The sequence below is a fragment of the Syngnathus floridae genome, chromosome 2, assembly GCF_059516105.1.
Source record: "Syngnathus floridae isolate MCC-2025c chromosome 2, RoL_Sflo_1.0, whole genome shotgun sequence".
Taxonomy (NCBI): Eukaryota; Metazoa; Chordata; class Actinopteri; order Syngnathiformes; family Syngnathidae; genus Syngnathus; species Syngnathus floridae.
In genome coordinates, this window is record NC_142414.1 from 14,310,620 (window position 1) to 14,331,725 (window position 21,106).

General features: G+C 42.6%; 4 protein-coding genes across 16 annotated transcripts; 1 reads left to right on the forward strand and 3 right to left on the reverse strand.

The window, feature by feature from the left end:
* Nucleotides 1–568: 568 nt before the first annotated feature.
* Nucleotides 569–8,437, reverse strand: LOC148402009 (cyclin-dependent kinase 16-like). 3 transcript variants are annotated; one of them, XM_088357456.1, is made up of 18 exons: nt 8,287–8,437; nt 6,810–6,980; nt 6,425–6,571; nt 6,032–6,153; nt 5,402–5,530; nt 5,257–5,313; nt 5,062–5,176; nt 4,764–4,858; nt 4,625–4,687; nt 4,423–4,546; nt 4,070–4,190; nt 3,854–3,951; nt 3,656–3,761; nt 3,507–3,549; nt 3,306–3,396; nt 2,818–2,883; nt 2,699–2,740; nt 569–2,614 (listed from the first exon to the last, which is right to left on the reverse strand). In XM_088357456.1, the coding sequence occupies exons 2-17, from the start codon at nt 6,925–6,927 to the stop codon at nt 2,703–2,705; spliced, it is 1,533 nt and encodes a 510-aa protein (XP_088213582.1). In that variant the 5' UTR covers nt 6,928–6,980; nt 8,287–8,437; the 3' UTR covers nt 569–2,614; nt 2,699–2,702. The 3 variants fall into 3 exon arrangements, with proteins under 3 accessions (XP_088213582.1, XP_088213591.1, XP_088213573.1); XM_088357465.1 differs by having other exon boundaries at nt 569–2,740; nt 6,032–6,150; nt 8,287–8,436; XM_088357447.1 differs by having other exon boundaries at nt 569–2,740; nt 8,287–8,436.
* Nucleotides 8,438–8,506: 69 nt separating this feature from the next.
* On the reverse strand, nt 8,507–11,425 carry abt1 (activator of basal transcription 1). 2 transcript variants are annotated; one of them, XM_088357641.1, is made up of 6 exons: nt 11,336–11,425; nt 10,858–10,966; nt 10,501–10,788; nt 9,984–10,159; nt 9,720–9,917; nt 8,507–9,230 (listed from the first exon to the last, which is right to left on the reverse strand). In XM_088357641.1, exons 2-6 carry the CDS (start codon nt 10,955–10,957, stop codon nt 9,030–9,032), a joined length of 963 nt encoding a protein of 320 aa, XP_088213767.1. In that variant the 5' UTR covers nt 10,958–10,966; nt 11,336–11,425; the 3' UTR covers nt 8,507–9,029. The 2 variants fall into 2 exon arrangements, with proteins under 2 accessions (XP_088213767.1, XP_088213759.1); XM_088357633.1 differs by having other exon boundaries at nt 10,501–10,966.
* A 301-nt stretch (nt 11,426–11,726) lies between these two features.
* On the reverse strand, nt 11,727–21,003 carry LOC148402011 (suppressor of tumorigenicity 14 protein homolog). 10 transcript variants are annotated; one of them, XM_088357337.1, is made up of 18 exons: nt 20,664–21,003; nt 20,096–20,258; nt 19,295–19,425; nt 19,158–19,228; nt 18,902–19,089; nt 18,769–18,804; nt 18,326–18,554; nt 17,823–18,126; nt 17,628–17,728; nt 17,264–17,397; nt 16,869–16,973; nt 16,522–16,638; nt 16,260–16,388; nt 15,883–16,066; nt 15,093–15,364; nt 14,872–15,008; nt 14,503–14,712; nt 11,727–12,982 (listed from the first exon to the last, which is right to left on the reverse strand). In XM_088357337.1, exons 1-17 carry the CDS (start codon nt 20,703–20,705, stop codon nt 14,551–14,553), a joined length of 2,505 nt encoding a protein of 834 aa, XP_088213463.1. In that variant the 5' UTR covers nt 20,706–21,003; the 3' UTR covers nt 11,727–12,982; nt 14,503–14,550. The 10 variants fall into 10 exon arrangements, 9 of the variants coding, with proteins under 9 accessions (XP_088213463.1, XP_088213455.1, XP_088213447.1 ...); XM_088357329.1 differs by having other exon boundaries at nt 11,727–13,058; XM_088357321.1 differs by having other exon boundaries at nt 11,727–13,080.
* Nucleotides 11,782–14,217, forward strand: rad51c (RAD51 paralog C). Its single transcript, XM_088357618.1, has 4 exons — nt 11,782–12,123; nt 12,867–13,116; nt 13,263–13,479; nt 13,570–14,217. Exons 1-4 carry the CDS (start codon nt 12,006–12,008, stop codon nt 14,053–14,055), a joined length of 1,071 nt encoding a protein of 356 aa, XP_088213744.1. The 5' UTR covers nt 11,782–12,005; the 3' UTR covers nt 14,056–14,217.
* Nucleotides 21,004–21,106: the final 103 nt, after the last annotated feature.

A 21,106-nucleotide genomic window follows, 5' to 3' on the forward strand; every position in this document is an offset into this window, starting at 1 on the left:
CTGTGTGTGTGCATAGGCGTTTAGAGTTGTGACACTGACCTCTAGTGGTGAAGGTAACGAATTGATGACATTGGGTATGAGTGTATGGAAATATAAACAAAAAAATATTATACAGAATAAAAGTAAAACAAAATAATACAAAAATTAAGAATAAATAGCAAAATAAATACAGAAATACAATAAAAATATCAAGTCATACAGATTTCAATTATTTTTTCAATATTTTTTGTATCTGGTTTTATTTTCACTAAAACCAGATATAAAAGCACATTTTTTGTTCAAGACTTTTAACAACAAAAATCTAAGAGAATGTAATGAAATAAAGTTTCTACAAAGGTTTCTCATTGGCTCTCTCCCCCCACCCACTTCAATAAAGAGGTGCATAAGTCAAACTTTGGCTCACAAAGCAAAGTTAAAAAAGCACACACAAATTCCCCATAACAAAGAGAGAATAAGAAATTAAAACAAGAATACCTTCCTTTCTTTTCAACCATTTTAGCTGTTCATGTAAATGTTAAGATATGTGCTGACTTGACCTCCCGACAACACACAAGAATGAGCTGCAGCGTTGAGAATAAATAAAAACTTTTAATATTTGGTGGTGTAAATATATTGCGAGTACAACACGAGGAGAAGACACTGGAAGAACGATGACGAGTCCCATCATGCATTGCGCTATATTGCAGAGAGCTTTGGTGTCATTTACAGAAGACGCAGAGAAAACAGAATCGAATCCCAAAACATTAAATACAAATAAAAAATACTCAACAGGAGTAAAACATGACAGGAGACTGCAAAATAATAGGTTTCCCTTTTTGTGCAAATGAAAAAAACGTTTGCCAACAATTCTGTTTTCTCTGCCTTTCTCAATAACAAATGAAAATGTAAACTCAGCCAACAATACTACATTCAACAGTCACATGATCAAGTTGGCTCAGCCCATGTTGCATTCACATTTTGTGTGAAGTCAAATCTTTTTCAGCATGAGCAAAAGTATTCCTTCTGATCAGCACCAATTAAACACAGTCCCATTTCCTGGAGCTACAAGTCCATATAAATAATCATCATCAGAAAAATACAAACAAACACAGCAATCTAGTGTTAGTATTGGACATTCTGCGAGCTGATTGGACCGTTTGTGAGACAGAGACAGAGACAGAGTCGACTAGCCGACGCCGACCAATTGGAGACGTGTGATGTCGTCACATTGTTGCGTCAAATGCATTTGAATCTGTTGAATAGGGACGCCCTATTAAGAATCTGGAACAGGAATGGGCAAAATATATACAGCACCAATAGTTCTTCATCTTGGCCTACCCAACATTTATATGAATCAAGAGTCCAAAAATATTTGTTTTACACATTGAAATCTTTCTAAAATCTATGTATTCTTGTTTTTAAATCTCAGTTATATCATATGGTTATTGCTGACAAAATATTTGTTAATTGTACATACACTTCACATTTTTTTAAATTCCATTAAATAATTCAATAGAATTAAATGAACCATGAATAATAAATTGGAAAAAAAAAAGAATGGGTATTTTCTTATTAATATAATCTATTTCACATACATTGACACTTTTCCCTTGAAGACAAAACAAATTTGCCCAGCCCTGTTCTAGAAGTTTGAACGGAGAGCTGGCCAACTCGAAATGAAAATCTGTTCACACCGCAGCCATGTGGGATCTTCAATGTTTCACATGGGACATATTATGTCAAAAGTGATATTTTTATCTTTTGTATCTAAATTGTTGTGTGCCTGCCTAACAATTATGTGAGAAATGAAACAACCTAATCAATCTTTTCAGGGGGCTTTTCTTGAGATCATTGGAAACGAGGCAGAATTGTATTCAGTCTCAATTATTACTTTTACATGCAATTGGAGAGCATGCATCGTTAAATTCATTTTTGGAAAAGGTTGTGGAGCACATTTTCAAGTGGTTGGGCAAGACGTGGTGGAATGGAAAAACAAAAGAAATATATGGAATTATGATTTTCATGTTGTGATAAATTTAGGGGCAATCTGAAGGGTTCTCGTATGCAAGAACAGTAATTATACAATTAATAATATAATAATATTAATTATAGAAAGAACTCCAACGTTTCCACACCAACCAGTACAAGGAAAGGTCTCTTTAAAATTGCTTCCTTCATTTGATACCGTTTTTGCTCATCAGATATACTCCAGGATTTTTTCAATATTAAATCACAGTTTGAGCTTTTTTTTTTTTTCTGGCAATATGTCAGGTGGCTTAAATCCTCTGGGAAAATGAAATTGGATAAGTCAACAATTTGGCAAATTTGCGGCTGCTGGTGTGAACAAGGTTTGTGTTGCCGTGATGACAAAAACAAGTGGACCAAAGAGGGCTTTTTAAGGCGTACCTAATCAACAGGACAGACAAGTGTATTGTGATTATTTACAGTAATAAACACAAACGTTGCTCTCCAGTCACACGCAAAAACATGGCTTCCGGAAGAATACGTTACTTCCTGTGCAAACACTTTCGCTTCAGCCGTGGCTAATCACTCCATCACCGTGAGATGTCATCAATGAGGCGACCAGAATGTTAAAACTGACCTCAGAGCAGTGATGTTCAGAAATATGGAAGACCTGTTGCCATGGACACAATGTCCTGTCTCACGATTGGTCGTTCATTCACTATGGCGTCTGCATGCAAACCTTGGCCTCACTGACCATGTCAGAAGAGGAGACTTCGTCTCCTGCTCAGACTGTTTACTGATGGAAGAAAGACTGTCGTCACTTATGTACAACAAACACATAGGGTCCACATGTAGGCCGTATATGTGCGTTACCTTGATCTGCTGATCTTACTGCTTCTCGTTCCAGTTGAATCTCCGGCAGAGAAAAGATTGATGTCGCTGGAATAAACAGAGTGAAACATCTCCTCTTCACTTTACTGGGTACTGCAGTAATAACTATGTAATAACTCGCATAATAGCTTGATAGGTATTGTTGTAAGTAGTAGTAATGGTACAGTAATACTTTACAAGCACTAGTCAGTAGTGGAGTAGTAGTGGTTTTGTTGCAGTAGTTGTAAAAGTGTCGTTGTAGTAGTAATGCCATAGTACATAGTAGTATACTAGCGGTTCTGTAGCAGTACGAGTCAGGCAGTAATAGCTATGTTTTGGTAATATCATTCGAGTCTTCAAGGAGTAATTGATGTTTTGTAGAGGTAGTAATACTTTTGTAGTAATCAATCATTGTTGCGTAGTACGAGTTTTGTCATAATTGTGGTAATAGTAATGCAGTAATGGTTACATTAGTTATAATGTGTACTTACTGTCAGGAAGTCTGCACACTCTGTTTCCAAGGTTACTAAAGTAGCAATGAGTCATAGCCTCAGCTGCTGAAGTCCGTTTCTTTCCTTCAAACTACACACATGCATAATAGTACAAATTACTTACTCATATGCTTTAATACACAAATACAATTTGTCTACACATATGATTGTTTTGTGCGTGTGCATGAGGCGTTCACTGACCTGCAAGAACTTTGACAGCAGCTGAACGCCGTTGCTGCTGAGCCTGAAAAAGACACAATTACAATATCATCATGTTGCGCATCCTTATTGTGCACATTTGGTATCCTGCCAACAAGAATAACTGTTGTTGTGGATGAGGTAGTAATTACCGGGGCGTGTGATCGCCGAGGTTCTCCGGGGGGTACTGAGGATAATTTGTTGCCACAAATTCTTCGTTGGAACTGATTCCTGGCCAGCTCTCTTCAGTTGGTGTTCCTGTGAGCATGAAAACACACACGCACGTAGACACTGTCTCAACATGCATTTGTGTCACCTCTGATCAAGTGTATTACAAGCTTGGTTCTGACCCAGCAACTTGAAGATGAAGTGGAGTTCCTCCTCCACTGTGGAACCAGGAAACAACGGCCGACCTGTTGTCATCTCGTACAAAATACACCCTACACCCCTAGACGTGAGCGTGCGCGCACACACACACACACACACACACACATACACACCCATACACACAAATGAGGCAGGTCCATGTAGATGGAAGACAAGTGTGTGTTGTCATGGTAACTAACCACATGTCAATGTGTGTGGAGTAGTCAGTGCTGCCCAGCAGAATGTCTGGTGGGCGGTACCAAAGGGTTACCACCTCGTTTGAGTACGTCTTAGTCGGGATCGACTTGGCCCGGGCCAGACCTGCAACATCAAATCACATCGATATACTCGAACCAAAAGGACATAGAATAGAACCACATGAAGACCCACATGCATTAACGATAGAAACATGGACAGACTAGAACCACATGGAGGAGAAAATCCACCTATTGGGGGAACTTTGCAACCACATGAGCAAACTCTAGCACCATGTTGAAAATCACTTCATCTACGTAGAGAAGCACGTAGACAAACAAAGACCACAAGCTCTCACCAAAGTCAGCCAGTTTGAGTTCCCCTCGCTCATTGATGAGTAGGTTTTGGGGCTTGAGGTCTCGATGGAGAACTTTCCGACGGTGACAGTAGGCCAAACCTCGGAGTAACTGAAAGAGGAAAAGCTGAGAAAGAAGAGAACAGATGGGTCAGGTCGAAACCTCCGCGGGCTCAAAGTGTTCAAGAATGAGAAGATGACACACTTGGACGTTGTGCATATGGATGACGTTGCCGCAGTCGTCCAGATATTGTTTTAAATCTTTGTCCTGAAACACACAAATCCATTCATTGAGCATGCAACCATGTGAAAATAGCTACACAAATGTGCTTGCATCTTCTCACCAGGTACTCAAAGACCAGTGTGAGGGACTTCTGTGTGTGGATGATGTCATGAAGCGTCACAATGTTGGCATGCTTCAGGTCCTTCAGCAGAGACACTGATGCAGACAAACAGCTTTTAGGGGCGGGGTTCAAATATTCAGATGAATCAGATTTTTGCTATTTGTGGCACAGCTCAGTCACACTATAGATTCAATCAGAAATCAGATTTTTGAGAAGAAAAACAAAAAATTCCAGCCATATCCCCAAGGCATCATTCACTAACATGAACGCATACAACACATGGGACCTCCACAAGCACCTTCTCTGATAGCCGTACACGGAGCTCCTTCTTCATGCTCCAGACGAATTTCCTTCAAAGCCACCAAGTTGTCTGTCAGTTTACTGCGGCCTTTGTACACGGTCGCATAGGTGCCCTGAACACAAACGTCAAAGACAAGATTGGTCAGAGACGGACAAACAAAATGAGAAGTGAGAGACAGGCAGCAGTTCTGACCTCTCCCAGTTTGTCTAGTTTGATGTACGTCTCCAGTTTGCCAAAGCCAATCTCTGACTGCACACAAAAGGACATGGGAGGATCAACGCCAGCAAACAATAATATCCATCGTCACACAACACGACACAACACAACAGAGACTTACCAGAGAGACTCTACGCAACCGCCTGCTAATTGGCTGTTCAAAGAGAGCTGGACCAATCACATTGCACTTCTCCAAGTAGCCGTCTGGAAGACGAATATCCGCAGGCAATGACAAACGTTTGTTGATGTCCTGAGAAACACACAAAGAACCAAACAGAGTGTCAGTGTGAACGTATGTGTATTCACGTTTCAGTTATGTAAACAGGGATGACAAAATGTAAACCGATGATAATGATGTTATTTTGGGACTTGTGACTCATGCTGTTCAACGGCCAACCTGTTCTACTATGGCAACCAGCAGTGATGTTTGGCCATTGCAACTACGTTACTGGCTACTTGTCAAATAAGTCAAAGTTCAAGGAGAAACCAGAGTAGAGAAAGACAGATGCTATCACTTTCAGAGTCAGAACTTCATCTTTAAAGCAAGTAAAAGTGTATGAATTCCTGTTTGTCTCCATCTCCATTGTTCACCACAGAGTTAGTCCAAGTCAACAGACATGTCTCAAGCTATGCTATGCCCCTCCCTCAATTCCTGCATACACTTTGTTCTTTCAAGTGGTTATAGATGAAAAAGAAGCTATAAAGCTACTAATAGGGCATAGTATAAAAGCTACTAATAAAGTTGGTTTACCTCAGTGGAAATCTTCTTGGTCCTCAGTCGAACTCGAACTGGACTCTGGACGTCATCGGAAGACGACGTGGGCTCGTTTTCTCCGTCAGAGCTCATCTTGACGTCCTCATGTACGATCTCTACTTGGACACGGGAAGGCAGGAAGCAATGTGAGAACACACCGAAAGAAATGCAAGGCAAAAAGCAGGCAGTGTTGCCAATTTAGCAGTCACTATAGAATCATTTCCACATTGCTTTAGAGAGGCAATCAAAGAGCCAACGGCGCTGAAAACCAAAGCACTCTTTTGCACGGTATAAGGAGAAATGAAGCAAAAATCACTGTACGTGGAGAGGGAAAGAATCCAAGATGTATTTTTGCTAAGAAAAATGGAAGACTTAATTTAAGGCTCCTACCCAGCCGGCTGCTGTGGTTCAAATATGAGCTCAGACTGCGTCCGAGACCTCGAGGCCGGCGGCTGTACGACTGGAAAAGAGACTGAACTGATGAAGATGACCCTCTGACCTTCACTCCCCCAGATGAGGGACGTAGCGTGCCAGCCTCTGAAAGGATTACAACAAAAAACAGAAAGACTTTATTGTCGTTGTGTGGTGCAGACACAACAAAATTGAAGATTAAAACATAAAGATAATCTAAAACCGCTATTGAACTTCACTAAATCATGCAGTTCAAATAGCAGCAAAGCATAGTAGAATAGCTCAAATATGGAACACGTGTTGGATGTTATTCTGACTTATTGCTGATTTTTTTAGGTCTGGTTCTGTTGGGAACGAATATTACCTGAGTCGCTGTGTGATGTAATGTCCTGGTGGTCGCTCACTGTGCGCTCTCCTCCCCCAGCCCCTCCCCTCCCCAAGGTGAGCGACAACTGCCGCTTGATCTTCCTCATCCTCTCCATGAGGGGGGGTCGTGAAGCTGAGGGGGGCGGGGCAGCCAGCGTGGACGACGCACCTGCGCACATGAAGTGAATGTCATCGAAGAAGGCTAAGATGTAGCACGACAGCAATTTGAGGAACGAAAGGAGAAGGCTTTGACGTCTTTCTCAAGAGGATTGCTAAAATGCTAACATAAAACACAATGGTGATGTGAATAATTGAAAAACTACAGCAGTTAAATCAGAGTGTTATGGCTTGCCTTGTTTAATCTTATTGAACCTTTATTTAATCAAAATAGAACTAGAAGATCAGTTATGACAAAGGTCTCCTTTACTGTACACTGGACCAAAGATGGTCTCACAAAACACAAAATAAGCATTTATTTGTTAATGCAATAAAAATGAAAAAAAAAAATCAGTTCAGGGCTTCATCTGGGAAAGTCACTCTTGTAGTAACAGATTCAAGTTCTTCTGCTCGTTAATACAACCACCAGCAGTGCAACAAGCAAGACAAATTTCAATGCAATGAGGGCTAATGATCACTTTGAAAAGTGGGTGTAGAAAAGCGTTCAAAAAACACCGCTTCATGCAAAACTCATTGTAACCAATGGGAGCATTTGACCGGAAGTCTCTTGCCGGATGTTCCACCCACATTGATTGCTCCGGGACAGATCTCAGTAATAAGGTTGATAGTACAGTGGCATAAATAGCACGCTTCATTCACACTTCAAAAGTTTTAAAGCACTTCTTGAGCTCGCCGTTATTTCATTTGTTTCATTTCGTTATACATATTGCACATATACATTACAGTACATTTTGATTAAAACTGTGTCCATTCTATAAGGTGAATACAAACTAATCTTAATCAGTTTTATGAGGCGTTGCTGTACAGTATTTATATCTAAGATATTTTCGCACAACAATTCAAACCAAACACCCCGAAACAAAAACAAAAATCAGTATGAGCTCACGGGCGCAACGCCTCTTGGGATGTATTTGATAATCTTAGCGCTCTTCTTCACAAAGTGCATTGTGGGATACATTAAGGGCAGGATAATTTGTGATCGCTAAATATTCGCAAAACACTATCAATTCAAAAACTCGCTAAATAACGTATGATGTGATTCCAGCTTGTTGTTGTTAGCTGTTAGCGACAGTGTCGTCCCACTTCCCGGCGATTTCTTGGGACCCGGCTATTCTATGGTTTAGGTTGCCCCCACCAAGCTCTCGGTAGTAGAGGGGGCGTCTATTTGCTGCACCTCAAGCATTATAAATGTAGGCGAATCGGCGTGATCCCCGGGTTATCAGCCGCTAACATCACGTCCGCTTCCCCTTTTCCTCTGCCCGTTACATCCAACGCGAACACAGCAACGGGTTACTCACCGGGAGGCCCGGTCCCGGCGTCGCCCTGCTTGTCTTTGGCTCGGTTCAGCGTGACTGTGTGTAGGATTTTTCCTGCTCCCAGTAATCTGCCGCCATGTTGCTCCTTCGCACATTCGTGACGTCACGCCTCCCTGCCACCGTCCTGTGCGCGCGCACAGATTGCCTATTATGTCTCATGTTCCGTATTATCATTTTAACAGCAAACAATTTTCAAATAGACTGAGGAAAACTCATGAGACTTTATTCGAATCTGTTATTTTGATAAACAAAAGTACATTTGTGCTACCACTCTATTCAGCTCGTTGATGGCCAATAAAACCTTTCACCATGACTTCTGGCTACCACAAGTAGAGACCTTGTTATTTATAAATAGAAAAGTCATTGAGAAAGCAGGATTTATGGTTTGAATATACTTGTCCTTGTTTAGCCGACACGGCAGTTAGAATGCCATGCCATGCCATGTTAGAAGTAAATCGCTTCCAAGCAAGACAAAACATTGGCTGTTTCATTTTAACAGGGAACTTGTTTGAAAAATAGACATTGTGAAAATTCATACTCAACATGATCACTGACACAGTCAAGTTAATTGAGTTTTCTGTTGCTCGGATTATTGGCCGCCGTGCATGAAACGGATTGCACGCTGTGGAGATAACGTTGACTGGCAGGCTAATCATTATGATTTACTAAATTAATCTGACACCCCAACTGTACATTTTTTGTCACACCAATATTCCTTGACCAGATCAGGTCTGTTGGGAGTTAAAAATCTTTGCCAACAAGGAGACGTTTGATTGGCTCTTGAGCTGGTGCAGGCGGTCCTTGTCCTGTTGCTTTTTGCTGACAGAGTTCATCATAGTCATCATTGTCTTTTTATTCTTCTTTTTCTTTCTTTGGATCTCCTCCTCCGTCTGGCGTTGTGTGTAGTCCCACGTTTGCTCTTTCATCTACAAACAATATTACGGTGTGAATATGTACCGTGTCTTGGCTTGGCTTGCAGTGAAATAGCAATACAAAGAGTGGGAAATGAGAGCACAAGAGGGAGTAACAAGATAAAAATTTTTAAAAAAAGAGCAGAAAAAGAAACTAAAAGATGCAATGACAGTGACAGGTAGAGGGGGAAAGTGCAAGACAGAAGAACAAGAAGGGAAACAACTGAGAAAAAGAACGAGAGAAAGAACAAGTGAGACACGGAAAAAAACAAAATAGAGGAGACAGCGAGCAAAATAAAGACAGAAAAAGCAGGAGAAAAGAAAGAACGTGAAAAAGGAGAAAGAGGGATAGAGCGAGGAAAAGAAAAGAAATGGCGAGGAGAGGGGGAAAAAGAAAGTGTAAGAGGAAGACAGGAATAAAATAATACAAGATGAGGAGGGAGATGCATGCACGAGTGAGTGAAAAACGCAGAAAGTCTGTGTGTGCGCATGCAGGTAACTCACGTGCTCCTGTGCGTCCATCTTCTTCCGCTTGCCCTTCTTGCTCTCCTTATCTATGTGAGCGGTCTTGTCTACATTTTCCAGGTAGAAGTTGGTTTCCCGCTTGGCCTGCGACACTTCGGTGCGGAGGCGCTGATGAAGAACCATTTGCTCGTAGGCCAGGCGCTCACTCAGGTGTGTCCACTGGAACTTGTGTAGGTACTGCCAAGCCAAAGACCTGCTGTTAGCTAGCTGTTAGCCACGATGAATGTCGAGCGTTCGCCGTACCTTGATGCACCAGAGGTCAGACACAAAGGTCTGGCGTTTACGTGTCGCCATGGGTGTGTTGTGAAGAGACGCCGCCACGCGCTTAGCTACACGCTTGTCACGGAACTCCACCCAGCCCTCGGTGAAGCCGCTCCTCTTGCAGCCCGAGCGCTTCTTCTTCCCTTTCACCTGGCCATCTGCCCGAACGGCGACACAACGCAGTCAGATGAAAATCACGAAAAGGACGAAGAGGACTGAATGGGATCATTCCCTGCTTGCCCGCCAACAAAAACGGAATAACAGAAATTGCGGCGGTTTGTTTATGTTCAACCGTCAGCCGCTAAAGCCAACGTGAAACAGTCAGAGGAGTTGGGAAGGTTGCTGAACTACAGCAACAAACTTGCTATGTTCTCAACGCTATTTTTGAAATCCTCTCATTGTCATTCTTTAGTCAGCGGAGACACACCTTCAAAAACAAACGCTGCATTAAAAAGAAAAACTCTAACTGTAATAAAATCAATACATCACTGAATCCTACCTTCAGGTTGCAAGAAGATTCGGCCGACCTCGCCGTAAACAGCCAGAAGATTTCTCATATGTTTAGGCCTGAATCTTGGAGGGATATGACCCAGGTAAATAATTCCTGGAACACACTTTTTGTCCGTGGAAGAGGAAGTCTTTACAAGTCCTTTTAGTATTAGTTTTTTTCGCTTTTCTTCTATTTGACTTGAGAGCTTCCCATCTTCCTCCTCGCCTTCTTGAATTATGGTCTTCTCTTCTTCCGCTTGCTCTTCTTCTTGAGTTGTAATATTTCTGTCCTCCTCACCTTCTTGAATTATGGTCTTCTCTTCTTCCGCTTGCTCTTCTTGAGTTGTAATATTTCTGTCCTCCTCACCTTCTTCATTTGTAGAGTTCCTCTCCTCCTCCCTTTGAGCTGTCATCATCTTCCCTTCTTCCACTTCTAATTGTGCTGTCGTCGTCTTCACCTTGTCCATCTCTATTCACTAGAATTAAAAATATTTGGTTTAAAAATAACCGATAGCTCCTCGTGTATAGTACACTTGAAGAAACGAATGTACGTTTGTTGAAAACATGTCAACCCTTAACACAATGTCAATTCTGCTTAGTTTCACACAGCTATTATTATGATATTAATACTTTTTGTGGTGTGAGTAATAGTGTAGCAAATGTTTTTAATGTAATGAAAGAATGAGCAGGACGCAGAAAAAGCAGGTGAATTTATTTACGGGTACAAAATCGATAAGATATTGCCTCTGTTAAATTTGCGTGGACGTTTACGTAAGTGGTGGGATTTTTCTTCCAAAAATAATGAATGTACATTTAACTAGCTACCACAAATAAAATAAACTCACCATTAGAAATCCTTCTTCACGTGCAAAAGAGGTCGCATGTTAGTGACGACAAAGTAGTGACGATTACTCACTTCCTGTTAAGTCGTGCGATTTCATATTAAAACAGTAAAAGTAATTTTATTTTGATGGTAGCTTTCCTATATTTTTTCTTGATACTGAAGTTGGTTCAGCCCAAACATGCATAAAAGAAACTGTGAAATCTACGCATATTGTTTGAGAAAAGTTGTAGGCCACGCTTACACAATACACATTACAGTAGAACTAACTTAACATAACTAACTTAATGTAAGTTCTGTGCTGATTTTTAAAAACGAATACAACTTAGAATTATTCAATGTATCCTATTTTTTTTAAATCAAGTTGTAGTTTTGCACTGACCCGAAATGTGATCGTAATGCAAAAGGGCGTCAACGCCAAGCTTTTATTTTGAAGTCACGTTACAGGAAGTGAATTGTCCCTGTTTTTGTGTCGCCTTGCGCGAACCAATATGCGACCTTATCTGCGCGGGAATGTTCAATCGCATTTTGTGCAAATCATTTTGGAAGGTCTCAGAAGTTAACTATGGGTGTTTTTTTTAATTGCCAGGCGTTTGTGTCGAGGCTGTCCAGGTCGATTGTCGTGAAGTGGCAGATTCTAGACGCCAGAAGCTAATGTTTAGCAGGGAAACAGGATGCAGAGACCGGTGTCCACTCTGCAACTGAGTCCACAGGTCAAAGTGAAAATCCTCAACGCAGGGTTTCAGATGCTGGATGACGTCATGCAAGTCAGCGCACTCGAGCTTAGTCGAGGTAAATTCTCGTTTCACAGACAGAGCGACTGACCTTATAGTAAAATCTGCTTCTGTATTCTTCACAAAAATGATATATTCTCCATTCATTATAGACAAACCAAACGTCATTTTAAACGTTTTGCCTCCCCAAAGGAATTTTCTTTACTTGCTTTAAAACTTATTTTCCCCAGAAAGTTTCTTGTGAAATTCTAAAAAATAATGCATGTATCTAAATTCAAGGCCTTAATTGATTAAAAAAATCCCTAAATCATTTTTTTCCAAAACACACAAGCATGGTTTTTTTTGGTGCACAAATACTCTCAGAATTTTAAGAGCAGATGTACATTATCATATGTATTGTACTGGCAACTTTGGACAATATGGATTTAAGGCAACATTGTGAAGTTGGTCTTAAATTTCAAATGGAATTACAAAAGCTTGAATTTAACTTTCCTTAATATACGGGAACCCTGAATGGAACACAAAGCACCTTGGAAGAATAGCTAAAAATCTGATTCAGGTCACAAACACAGAGACAAATAAATAAAACTAATAAGTATTAAAAACTCAGATTGGCTGGCAGTCAATCCAGTATCTAATCTGCCTCTGGCCCAAATGAGCATGAATAGAGTCCAATTTACTCCAAATCTTAATAAGATCAAGATAGAAAACGGATGGATGGTATGTTAATTAATGCAATCTCAGAACATCAACATCAATTCCAAGCAAAATGGCTGAGACCTGAAGATCTCTTTGTTGCAGAGGCAGGTCTGAGCCAAGAGGAGGCGCTGGAGGTGCTTAAGGCTGCGAGGCGGGAGGGAGGAGCTGATGGAGAAGCAGCAGCAGCAGATGGAGCTTCTTTGACCGCACTGGATCTTCTGCAGAAGGAAGAAGAGCAAAGCCGCATCGTGACGTTCTCCTCACGGCTAGATGCTGCGCTCGGAGGAGGGCTTCCTGTCGGGAAAACCACAGAGATCTGCGGAGCGCCGGGAGTGGGAAAAACACAACTTTGGTGAGGGACGTGCATCAGCTCTATATAGCGCTTTTCCAGATGGCCCTAAATTCTTCTGTAAGCTGCAATACTATTAGTTCTTTGCAGAGGATTAAATGAATAAAAGTACAACGATGGCAGATGATGTGACACGAGTATGGCATCAGTCTGCAGCTGGCCGTGGATGTTCAGGTGCCCCCTTGTTTTGGCGGATTGGGGGGTCAGGTGGTCTTCATTGACACAGAGGGAAGCTTCATGGTTCAAAGAGTGGTGGACCTTGCTGCCGCCGCAGTCCGCCATTGCACCTTGCTGACTGAAGGAGCCGAGCAACGAGATGCCGCCTCCACCTTCACCGTGGAAACGATCCTGTCCAACATCTTCCTGGTAACGTGACACCCCAACAGGAACCTGTATCCACTTCACATCATCAGGTGATGTAGTCATGCGCTCACTTTCCATCTTGGTGTACCTCAGGTGCGTTGCCATGACTACGTGGAGCTCCTGGCCGAGATCTACCTTCTACCCGACTTCCTGTCTAGTCACCCGAAGGTCCGCCTCCTAGTGATTGACAGCGTGGCCTTTCCCTTTCGTCAGCACTTTGACGAGCTGCAGAGTCAGCGAACCCGCCTGCTCAATGGCCTGGCCCAGCAGCTCATCTCCATGGCAACCAAGCACGATTTGGCGGTGGTCCTGAGCAACCAGATGACCACACGGCTGCAGGGCGGACAATCTAAGCTGGTCCCTGCTTTGGGGGAGAGCTGGGGTCACGCGCCCACCGTGAGGCTCCTCCTGCGGTGGGCAGGTTCACAAAGGCAGGCGACCATCTTTAAATCGCCAGAACATGAGGAAGCCACGGTTAACTACCAAATCACAATGGATGGCTTTAGAGATGACGACCGATCGGAGGAGCCGCCAAGTAAACGCCCCCGAACACTGGCAGACCAATCGGCTGACTGCTAGAACAAACTTTGAAGCTGCCATCCTGGGTTCACTCGTATGAAGACAATCAGAGTCAAGGGTTTATTTGTCCAACTACAGTGTTAGCTTGAGAAACGAGCAGGGATGTAAAGCTATCTCAATTTCACTGTTTTATCATGGTAATAAACTCAGAGTAGGACCACATGGTACACTTTCAGTGTTGGCAATTTGTATTTTGTTTGTCACTCACCTGTTTGTTTCTTTAAAAACTCCCTAACAGCCCAGTAAAGACTTTGACTAAAGAATTTTCTGACATTTTATAAAGAATTTCAAAAGTTCGAAAGGCTCTTCAAAAAGTCCAAGTCTGCCAAAAGTCAAGTTGCTTTTTGACAACTTTCCTGTCACTAGTGTCTTTTAGAGATCCTAGTGTAATGTCATAAGACCTGTTGCATATGTTGCTAAAATTCTCACATGTAGATAAGTGCGCACCTTTAACTTGAAACTCTTAAACTTCCTGTGGTGACATTAGCTGCGTCGCTAAATGCCGCTGTGCTCCTTGATCCATTTGCGATATCGGCTCACTCGCGTGTAGATGCCTGGCTTGTTCCTGCGAGCGCAACCATCACCCCAGCTCACCACGCCGGCCAGGAAGACCCGCCCATTTGGGCTGATAACAGACAGTGGACCACCGGAGTCACCCTGACAAGAGTCAAAGATAAAAATAAATTGTTGACGGTCAATTATTCTGTTTAGACATTGCAACTGCTCAGTAATCTCTTTAAAGACTCTTCAACGGGTCTTTAAGACCAATTTATAAAGTCCAGCAGACTTTAAAGCAAATCATTCAAGACTCTTCACCTGGCAGGCATCCACACCCCCTTTGAGGACGCCGGCACACATCATCCCATCGGTCACCTCATTGTTCATGGCAACGTTGCACACCGAACTGCTGATAATGCCAATTTTGGCTTTCTGCAGGACACTCCCCGCCACACCTTACAAATGACACAAGAATGCCATCAAAGTTCTCATTTGACAACTTGCTTTTGTGAGACTAAAAATGTCAACAGTTTGCCCACCTCCCTCTCGACTGGCGCCCCAACCGGTTATCCAGGCTTCCTGGCCGGCAGGGAAGCGGTGCGTGGGTGAAGGCAGGCAGATGGGCCAGATGTGCTGGTTGAGCGGCACGTCCGAGTCCAGCTGCATCAGCGCCACGTCGTTGTCGAAAGTGAACTGGTCGAAATGACGGTGGGCCACGATCCGCGACACCTTCCTCCTCACCGTCCACTCGTTAGGCTGGCTCAATATGTGCTGGCCCAAAACGGCTTCCCATTGGTCAGCCTGCGAGTGCCTGCAAAACAAAGCCTTTTGTTTGATACTGGTCACTTTCAAACACATAAACTTTGTAATTTTCTTTCTCAAACTTCAAAAACTTTGAATCTACAAATTCTTCAACAAAGTCTCTTCAGAAATTCAGACATTTTCTTAAGACAGCTTTGAAAATTCTTAAGCTAGTTTGAGAGACTCTTTGGAAAGTTCACCTAGTCTGTCGTGACTCTAAAATGAGTCACTTAAGAAATTTCAATGAGTGCCAAATGTTTTGCTACGCTAAAGAATCTTACAACTAGTCTGTAAAAGCCTCTGAAAAATTCTGACTTGCTGGTGAAGACTGTTAGTCTGATTCAACTTTAGACTCTTTAACAAGTCATAGTTCAATTGATGTATATACGTTATGAAAACTATTCTGGAAAGACATCTAAGAAAGTAAATCTGGTCTCAGTTTGAAGTCTTTTCCACAACTCTTAAATCTTCAAATAGTCCAACTGGACTGCAAACACCACACAATAGTTGTGGTTGATCTGCTCGTACCTGCTCGAACCCTTGTCCTGGACGCAGTGGGCGGCCGTCAGCAGCCAGCGGCCACTCAGCAGGGAGGCGCCACATGCGTGACCCTGGCCTACCAGCTGGAGGCTGACCTGCCAGGGCCACTCCCCTTCTTGCGACGCCTCACCACCGACAATGCGAGAACTGCGGTATGGCTGCAAACCACACTCTGAAAAAAAAGGACATAAAACTGGCTCCTTTGAAATCATGGAAAGCTTTTGAACCTGGAATAAACTTAAAAAAACTTTAAAGCCAAGCTATGTCAGCATTTAACCTCCATACAGCAAAACTACTTTGCTGACTTGACTTCAATAACATAACAGAAAGGGTGGATGGTGTGTGCGCATTTAAAATGGACATACGGCAGGCTTCCTCATCAGATCCATCCTCGCAGTCAACCTCGCCGTCACACTCAGGGTTGACTTTGTCCAAGCAGTGTCCGTTTTTGCAACGAAAACTGGAGTCGGAACACGTCGTCACGGCGCCCGCTGCTGGACATCACAAGCAAGTGTACAAAAGTAGACATGATTATGAAACAAATGTCTTGCTTTGACCCGATTGGGTCCATGAGACAGGTGTATGACAGGTGTGTATTCATGAGACAGGAAGCATGTTCCTTCTCACATTTTTCGCATTTGAACTCATCAGACCCGTCGCTGCAGTCATCTTTGCCGTCACACAGCGTCGTCCGCGAGACGCAGCGAGCGTTCTTGCAGCGGAATACGTTGGGAGCGCAGGCGCCTGTTGAACAAAATAAAGAAGGTCACATTTCATTAAAAAATGACGTTCACATCTTGGTGTTCAAACTCTTGATACAGTTAATTAGTTAAACTGCATTTACAAGCATAAATATGTATTGTAGTCATTTTTATTATCATGATTTTTGACATTTTAAGCTTTTTTATTATTTTTTTTAGTCAACATTTCTGCAAATGATCCAGCCCATCTGTCTGTTTTAAATAGAAACTCACTGCACTCTTCCTCATCGCTGGCATCACCGCAGTCGTCAACACCGTCGCAGCGCAAACGGGAGTCCACGCACCAGCCATTGGTGCACCGGAAGCTTCCCGGGCAAGCTGCTCCGAAACAAAATACAACACAACACCAACTATCATTATTAAACAGTAATCAGTTGTCAATTTTTTTTTTTAAATACGTAAATAAATACATTTAAATTTATCGATTTATTTAATCTAAATATTTAAATATGCAAATAAAATTGTATGCAATTATTCAAATAATCAATGCTAATTCAATAACACTAGCCCCAATATGGTACATAAGAGGCTGTAAAAAGCATAAAAACACAAAACGCCCACACAACAACACAACACAGACTGTTTGACTGGTAGAAAAAAGATTTTACAGTCACTGGGGATGAAAGCCTCGAAGGCGGCGAAGAAACCCTGGTGCACATACGACCAGTCCGAATTGAATTTGACGCTCATCAGGTTGCTTCTGCTGGCCACTGTTGTACTTCCCTCTTTTGACCCGCACAGCCTGTGATGCAAATATGATTTCTTAGAGATGGCACGGATCATTAACTCCGATGTAATATGTTACTTTAAACATATGTAGAGGGCATTCAACATGATGCAATTATTCTACATATAAGGAACATTTGTACATACAAGTTGTTTTCTGTGTTTGGTGAATAAAAATGCTGTAATATTGTATACTAGATGCATCACATAAAACAACACGTTGGACCTAAACAATGAGAATATAACCTTCGGCCGTTGACTTCCACATAATCTCGGGAACAATCGATGGAGTCATTTCCAACGTAGAACTTGCTGAACTTGACTTTGACAGACTTGCCCTTAGACACCTAAAAAAAACAACACACACCAAGCAGCATTCCCACTTCAAGTTTTGTCGGTGCGTGTGAGCAGGGGACAGACTACGGAGTAGGAGATACTGGCCTGGATGTTCCACACGCACGAAGTCCGAGGAGGATAGCTGGACGGGAAGTACGGTGAAGAAAATTGGCCCAGGTCACCACTCAGAGTTCCCCCACAGTCTGCTGGCAGCATGGAGCTTAAATGCAACCTCCTAAATATTCCAAATGAAAAAACAGTCACGTACCCACCTGGTGGCTCCAGAGGGACCTGTGAAAAGTTGGCTATAAAGCCTGGAAAGTTCTTCTCCTTGTTGGTGACCAGCGTCAACAGCATTACATTCCCCGACGACACAAAGGACAGCAAATGTTGAGGAATCCCGCAATGTCTGAAAACGTAACACGTACACTTTGAAGCTGTACAAATGTTGATCATGGAAATGAAAGGTGAGACTGAAGTCACAAAGATGAGGTCATGGAAGTGGACAGGGGTCACCAAGTATTTGTCAGAAGGCCACAGAGATGAGTGCTGAGAAGATAAACATCAAGAAAATGTGCGACGGAAATACTCAAGACGAAGCATCTCACTCAGCGATGGCGGTCTGCTCGATGGGCGCTAGCGAATCATAAATCTTGACAAAGTCGTGTTGGCAGTCGTCCTCCAGAATCAGCTTTTGGAAGTCCAGTCGCACGCGGTGGGCAGCGTCCGCTCTCAAGCGCCACTGCAGGTAGACGTTGGACGGGTACGAAGAATCAGGGAAACCCGGCGACTGAATGACTCCCCCCTCTCGGACATGCACGTTAAAGGACTTCTTGACTGGAAACCAGCAGGTTGTTACCTTGTTAGTCACACCAAATATCAGCTTCAAAATCAATAGTGACCAAAATATTAAAAGTGTTTTTTCGAAAATGCTTGTCATCAGCCAATATCATGGTGAATAAAGACAAACAAATCAGGTGTATTTGGCAGAACACACAAAGCAACAGATGGACTGGGTGCCAGCAGTGACAAAAACACATCTTATTCTTACCCAATAAGGATGATGATGTCATCCGTGGATCAATGGCTGCACACAAAAAAGACCATTTTTACATGGATGTGTCAGCTGATGCCGCTATCTACAAATCACTTGTTGGACAATTGAGTGGCGTGGCAGGACCGACCTCTCGTGACGACGGCGTCGACGTTGAGCGAGTGCTGGGGCTTCAGCAGCACTCTCCCTTGCCGACTTTTTTGACTTCCTGCCGCCGTTTGCAGCGACTGGACGGCGACATCTACTGAGTCCTGCTGGGGCTCGGGGATGCTGAACTCGGAGCGGTAGTACGCCGTCAAAGAATCACTACCGCCATCGCTGCAGCGAGGTAAAGATGCCACCTTGTTGAAGAACACATTTTGCTAACACGATATCATGTGACCCACCTGAACGCTTCCACCGATGAGCGTTGAAAGTATTTGGTCAACACCGTGTTTGTGTCGTACATCACTCTAAGCTGCAAAACGAAACGTGATAACGTCAGCCACAGTTGACCTCCCATCGAGCCCACGCAGTCACTCACCTGCTGACTGACGAGAGATGCCATCTTGACAAATGGCTTGCTGTCGGGGTCCTCATAGTCTGAGAGGAAGCGCTGGTTAGCGATGGACATGGAGCCCACATAGATGCGTGGCTTGGCCATGTCTTGATGCACTAACCACATAATAGCACAGAGCGGGTTTGTTAGTTCGATTTTTTTCAAAACTAATTTTAGTTTTTTTTATAAAATTTCTATATCATCGTAGCTTGTTGCTATGGAAAATCTGTGGCGGCATCCCAGTGGCGGTGGTCATAGCAGTTGAAAGAATAATGTTTTAATAGGAAGCAATTGCAGCATGGACAGGAGTAGTCAAAAGGCCAGGAACATCAAGTGCTAAAGTGAGCTGGTGAGGTCGTCACCTGGATGTTCTTTTACATTTTTGTTCAAAATACGGTATACTTTTATTTATTATTTTTCATTAGGTCAGTTGCCCACAGTTTAATTTGTTATGCAATAATGCTGCATAGTAAATGTATTTCAGTGAACCTCATTATTTATCCTGATTTTATAGCATAAAAAGGCTTATTTATCCATTGACCTCAGTCTTTATTGAATATTAGAGCAAAAGCTCTGTACGCACAATCTTCCTTCAAGTGGTAAATATACAGTCAGGAAAAACTTAGAAATCTGGCAAGAAACCTAGGCCCATACGCTGATAGAAAAAAAAAATCTCACTACACTATACTTCACAAACCAAAGTTGGTAAGTATGCATTAGCTATCATAACTTTGGTTCATGCGGACAGACAAAATGTACAGGGAGGAAAAAAAAGGGTCCACTCACAGTGGAAGCGCCACACAAGAAGTCCGGTCAGCAGAGACAGAGAGACGGCTGCCGCCACTAGCCCGAAAGCAATGCACAGTTTTCTGTGAAGAATTGGCCTCTTCTCCACTTTTCTGACATCTGGGGCTGGTAGAAATTGAAGGTTGGCATCCCGATCCAGCTCCTGATGGGAGGGCAATGGTGATCCAGTCAGATAAAATTGTCATTTCAGAGAATTCTATTAATGTTCAGACATCTCTAGTCTTTCTACTGAGTAATAATATAATATAATATAATATAATATAATATAATATAATATAATATAATATAATATAATATAATATAATATAATATAATATAATATAATATAATATAATATATGGAAGACAAACGATGAACTGGCCAATATCGGGACACACAAACAGTGGATTGCCAGTCATTGTCAAGGCAAATAATGTATAGGCAAGAATTCAAACCTAAACACTTTGAAAAACACTCACACCAGATCACAAACTTAAAAAAATCAGATTCGAATTCGAACCGCAACTGTGAGACAAACATGCTGAACCGGTTGGTCCTCTCCGCTTACTTGTCTCAGGCTAAATTTCTGTCCCATCTCCAAGGGATCCATGATTACGTCACTTCTCCTTCACTTGGCTGTGTGCGCGTACTCCTCCATCGCGTGCAGGTAAGTGTGCGCGTCCACGTCGAGAGAGCGAGAGAGAGAGAGAGAGAGAGAGAGAGAGAGAGAGAGAGAGAGAGAGAGAGAGAGAACGTTCTCAAAACTTAAAAAAGGTGGTCTATTGAGGTTGTTTGAGGTCACAAGGCGTTGTACAGGAGTTTAATCTTTCCCGCCCCATTACAAAAAAAAAAAAAAAAAAAAACGTAGAAAAGCAGGCGATGAGAGGAAAACTTGGTCCTTCTGCCGACGAAGCTACTCACACAATGCACTGCGCGACTTTTTCACCTGTGTTGGGCGGGGCGTGACCTATGCGTCATGTCTCTTCTCATAGGTTACTTCTTTGGCGGGAT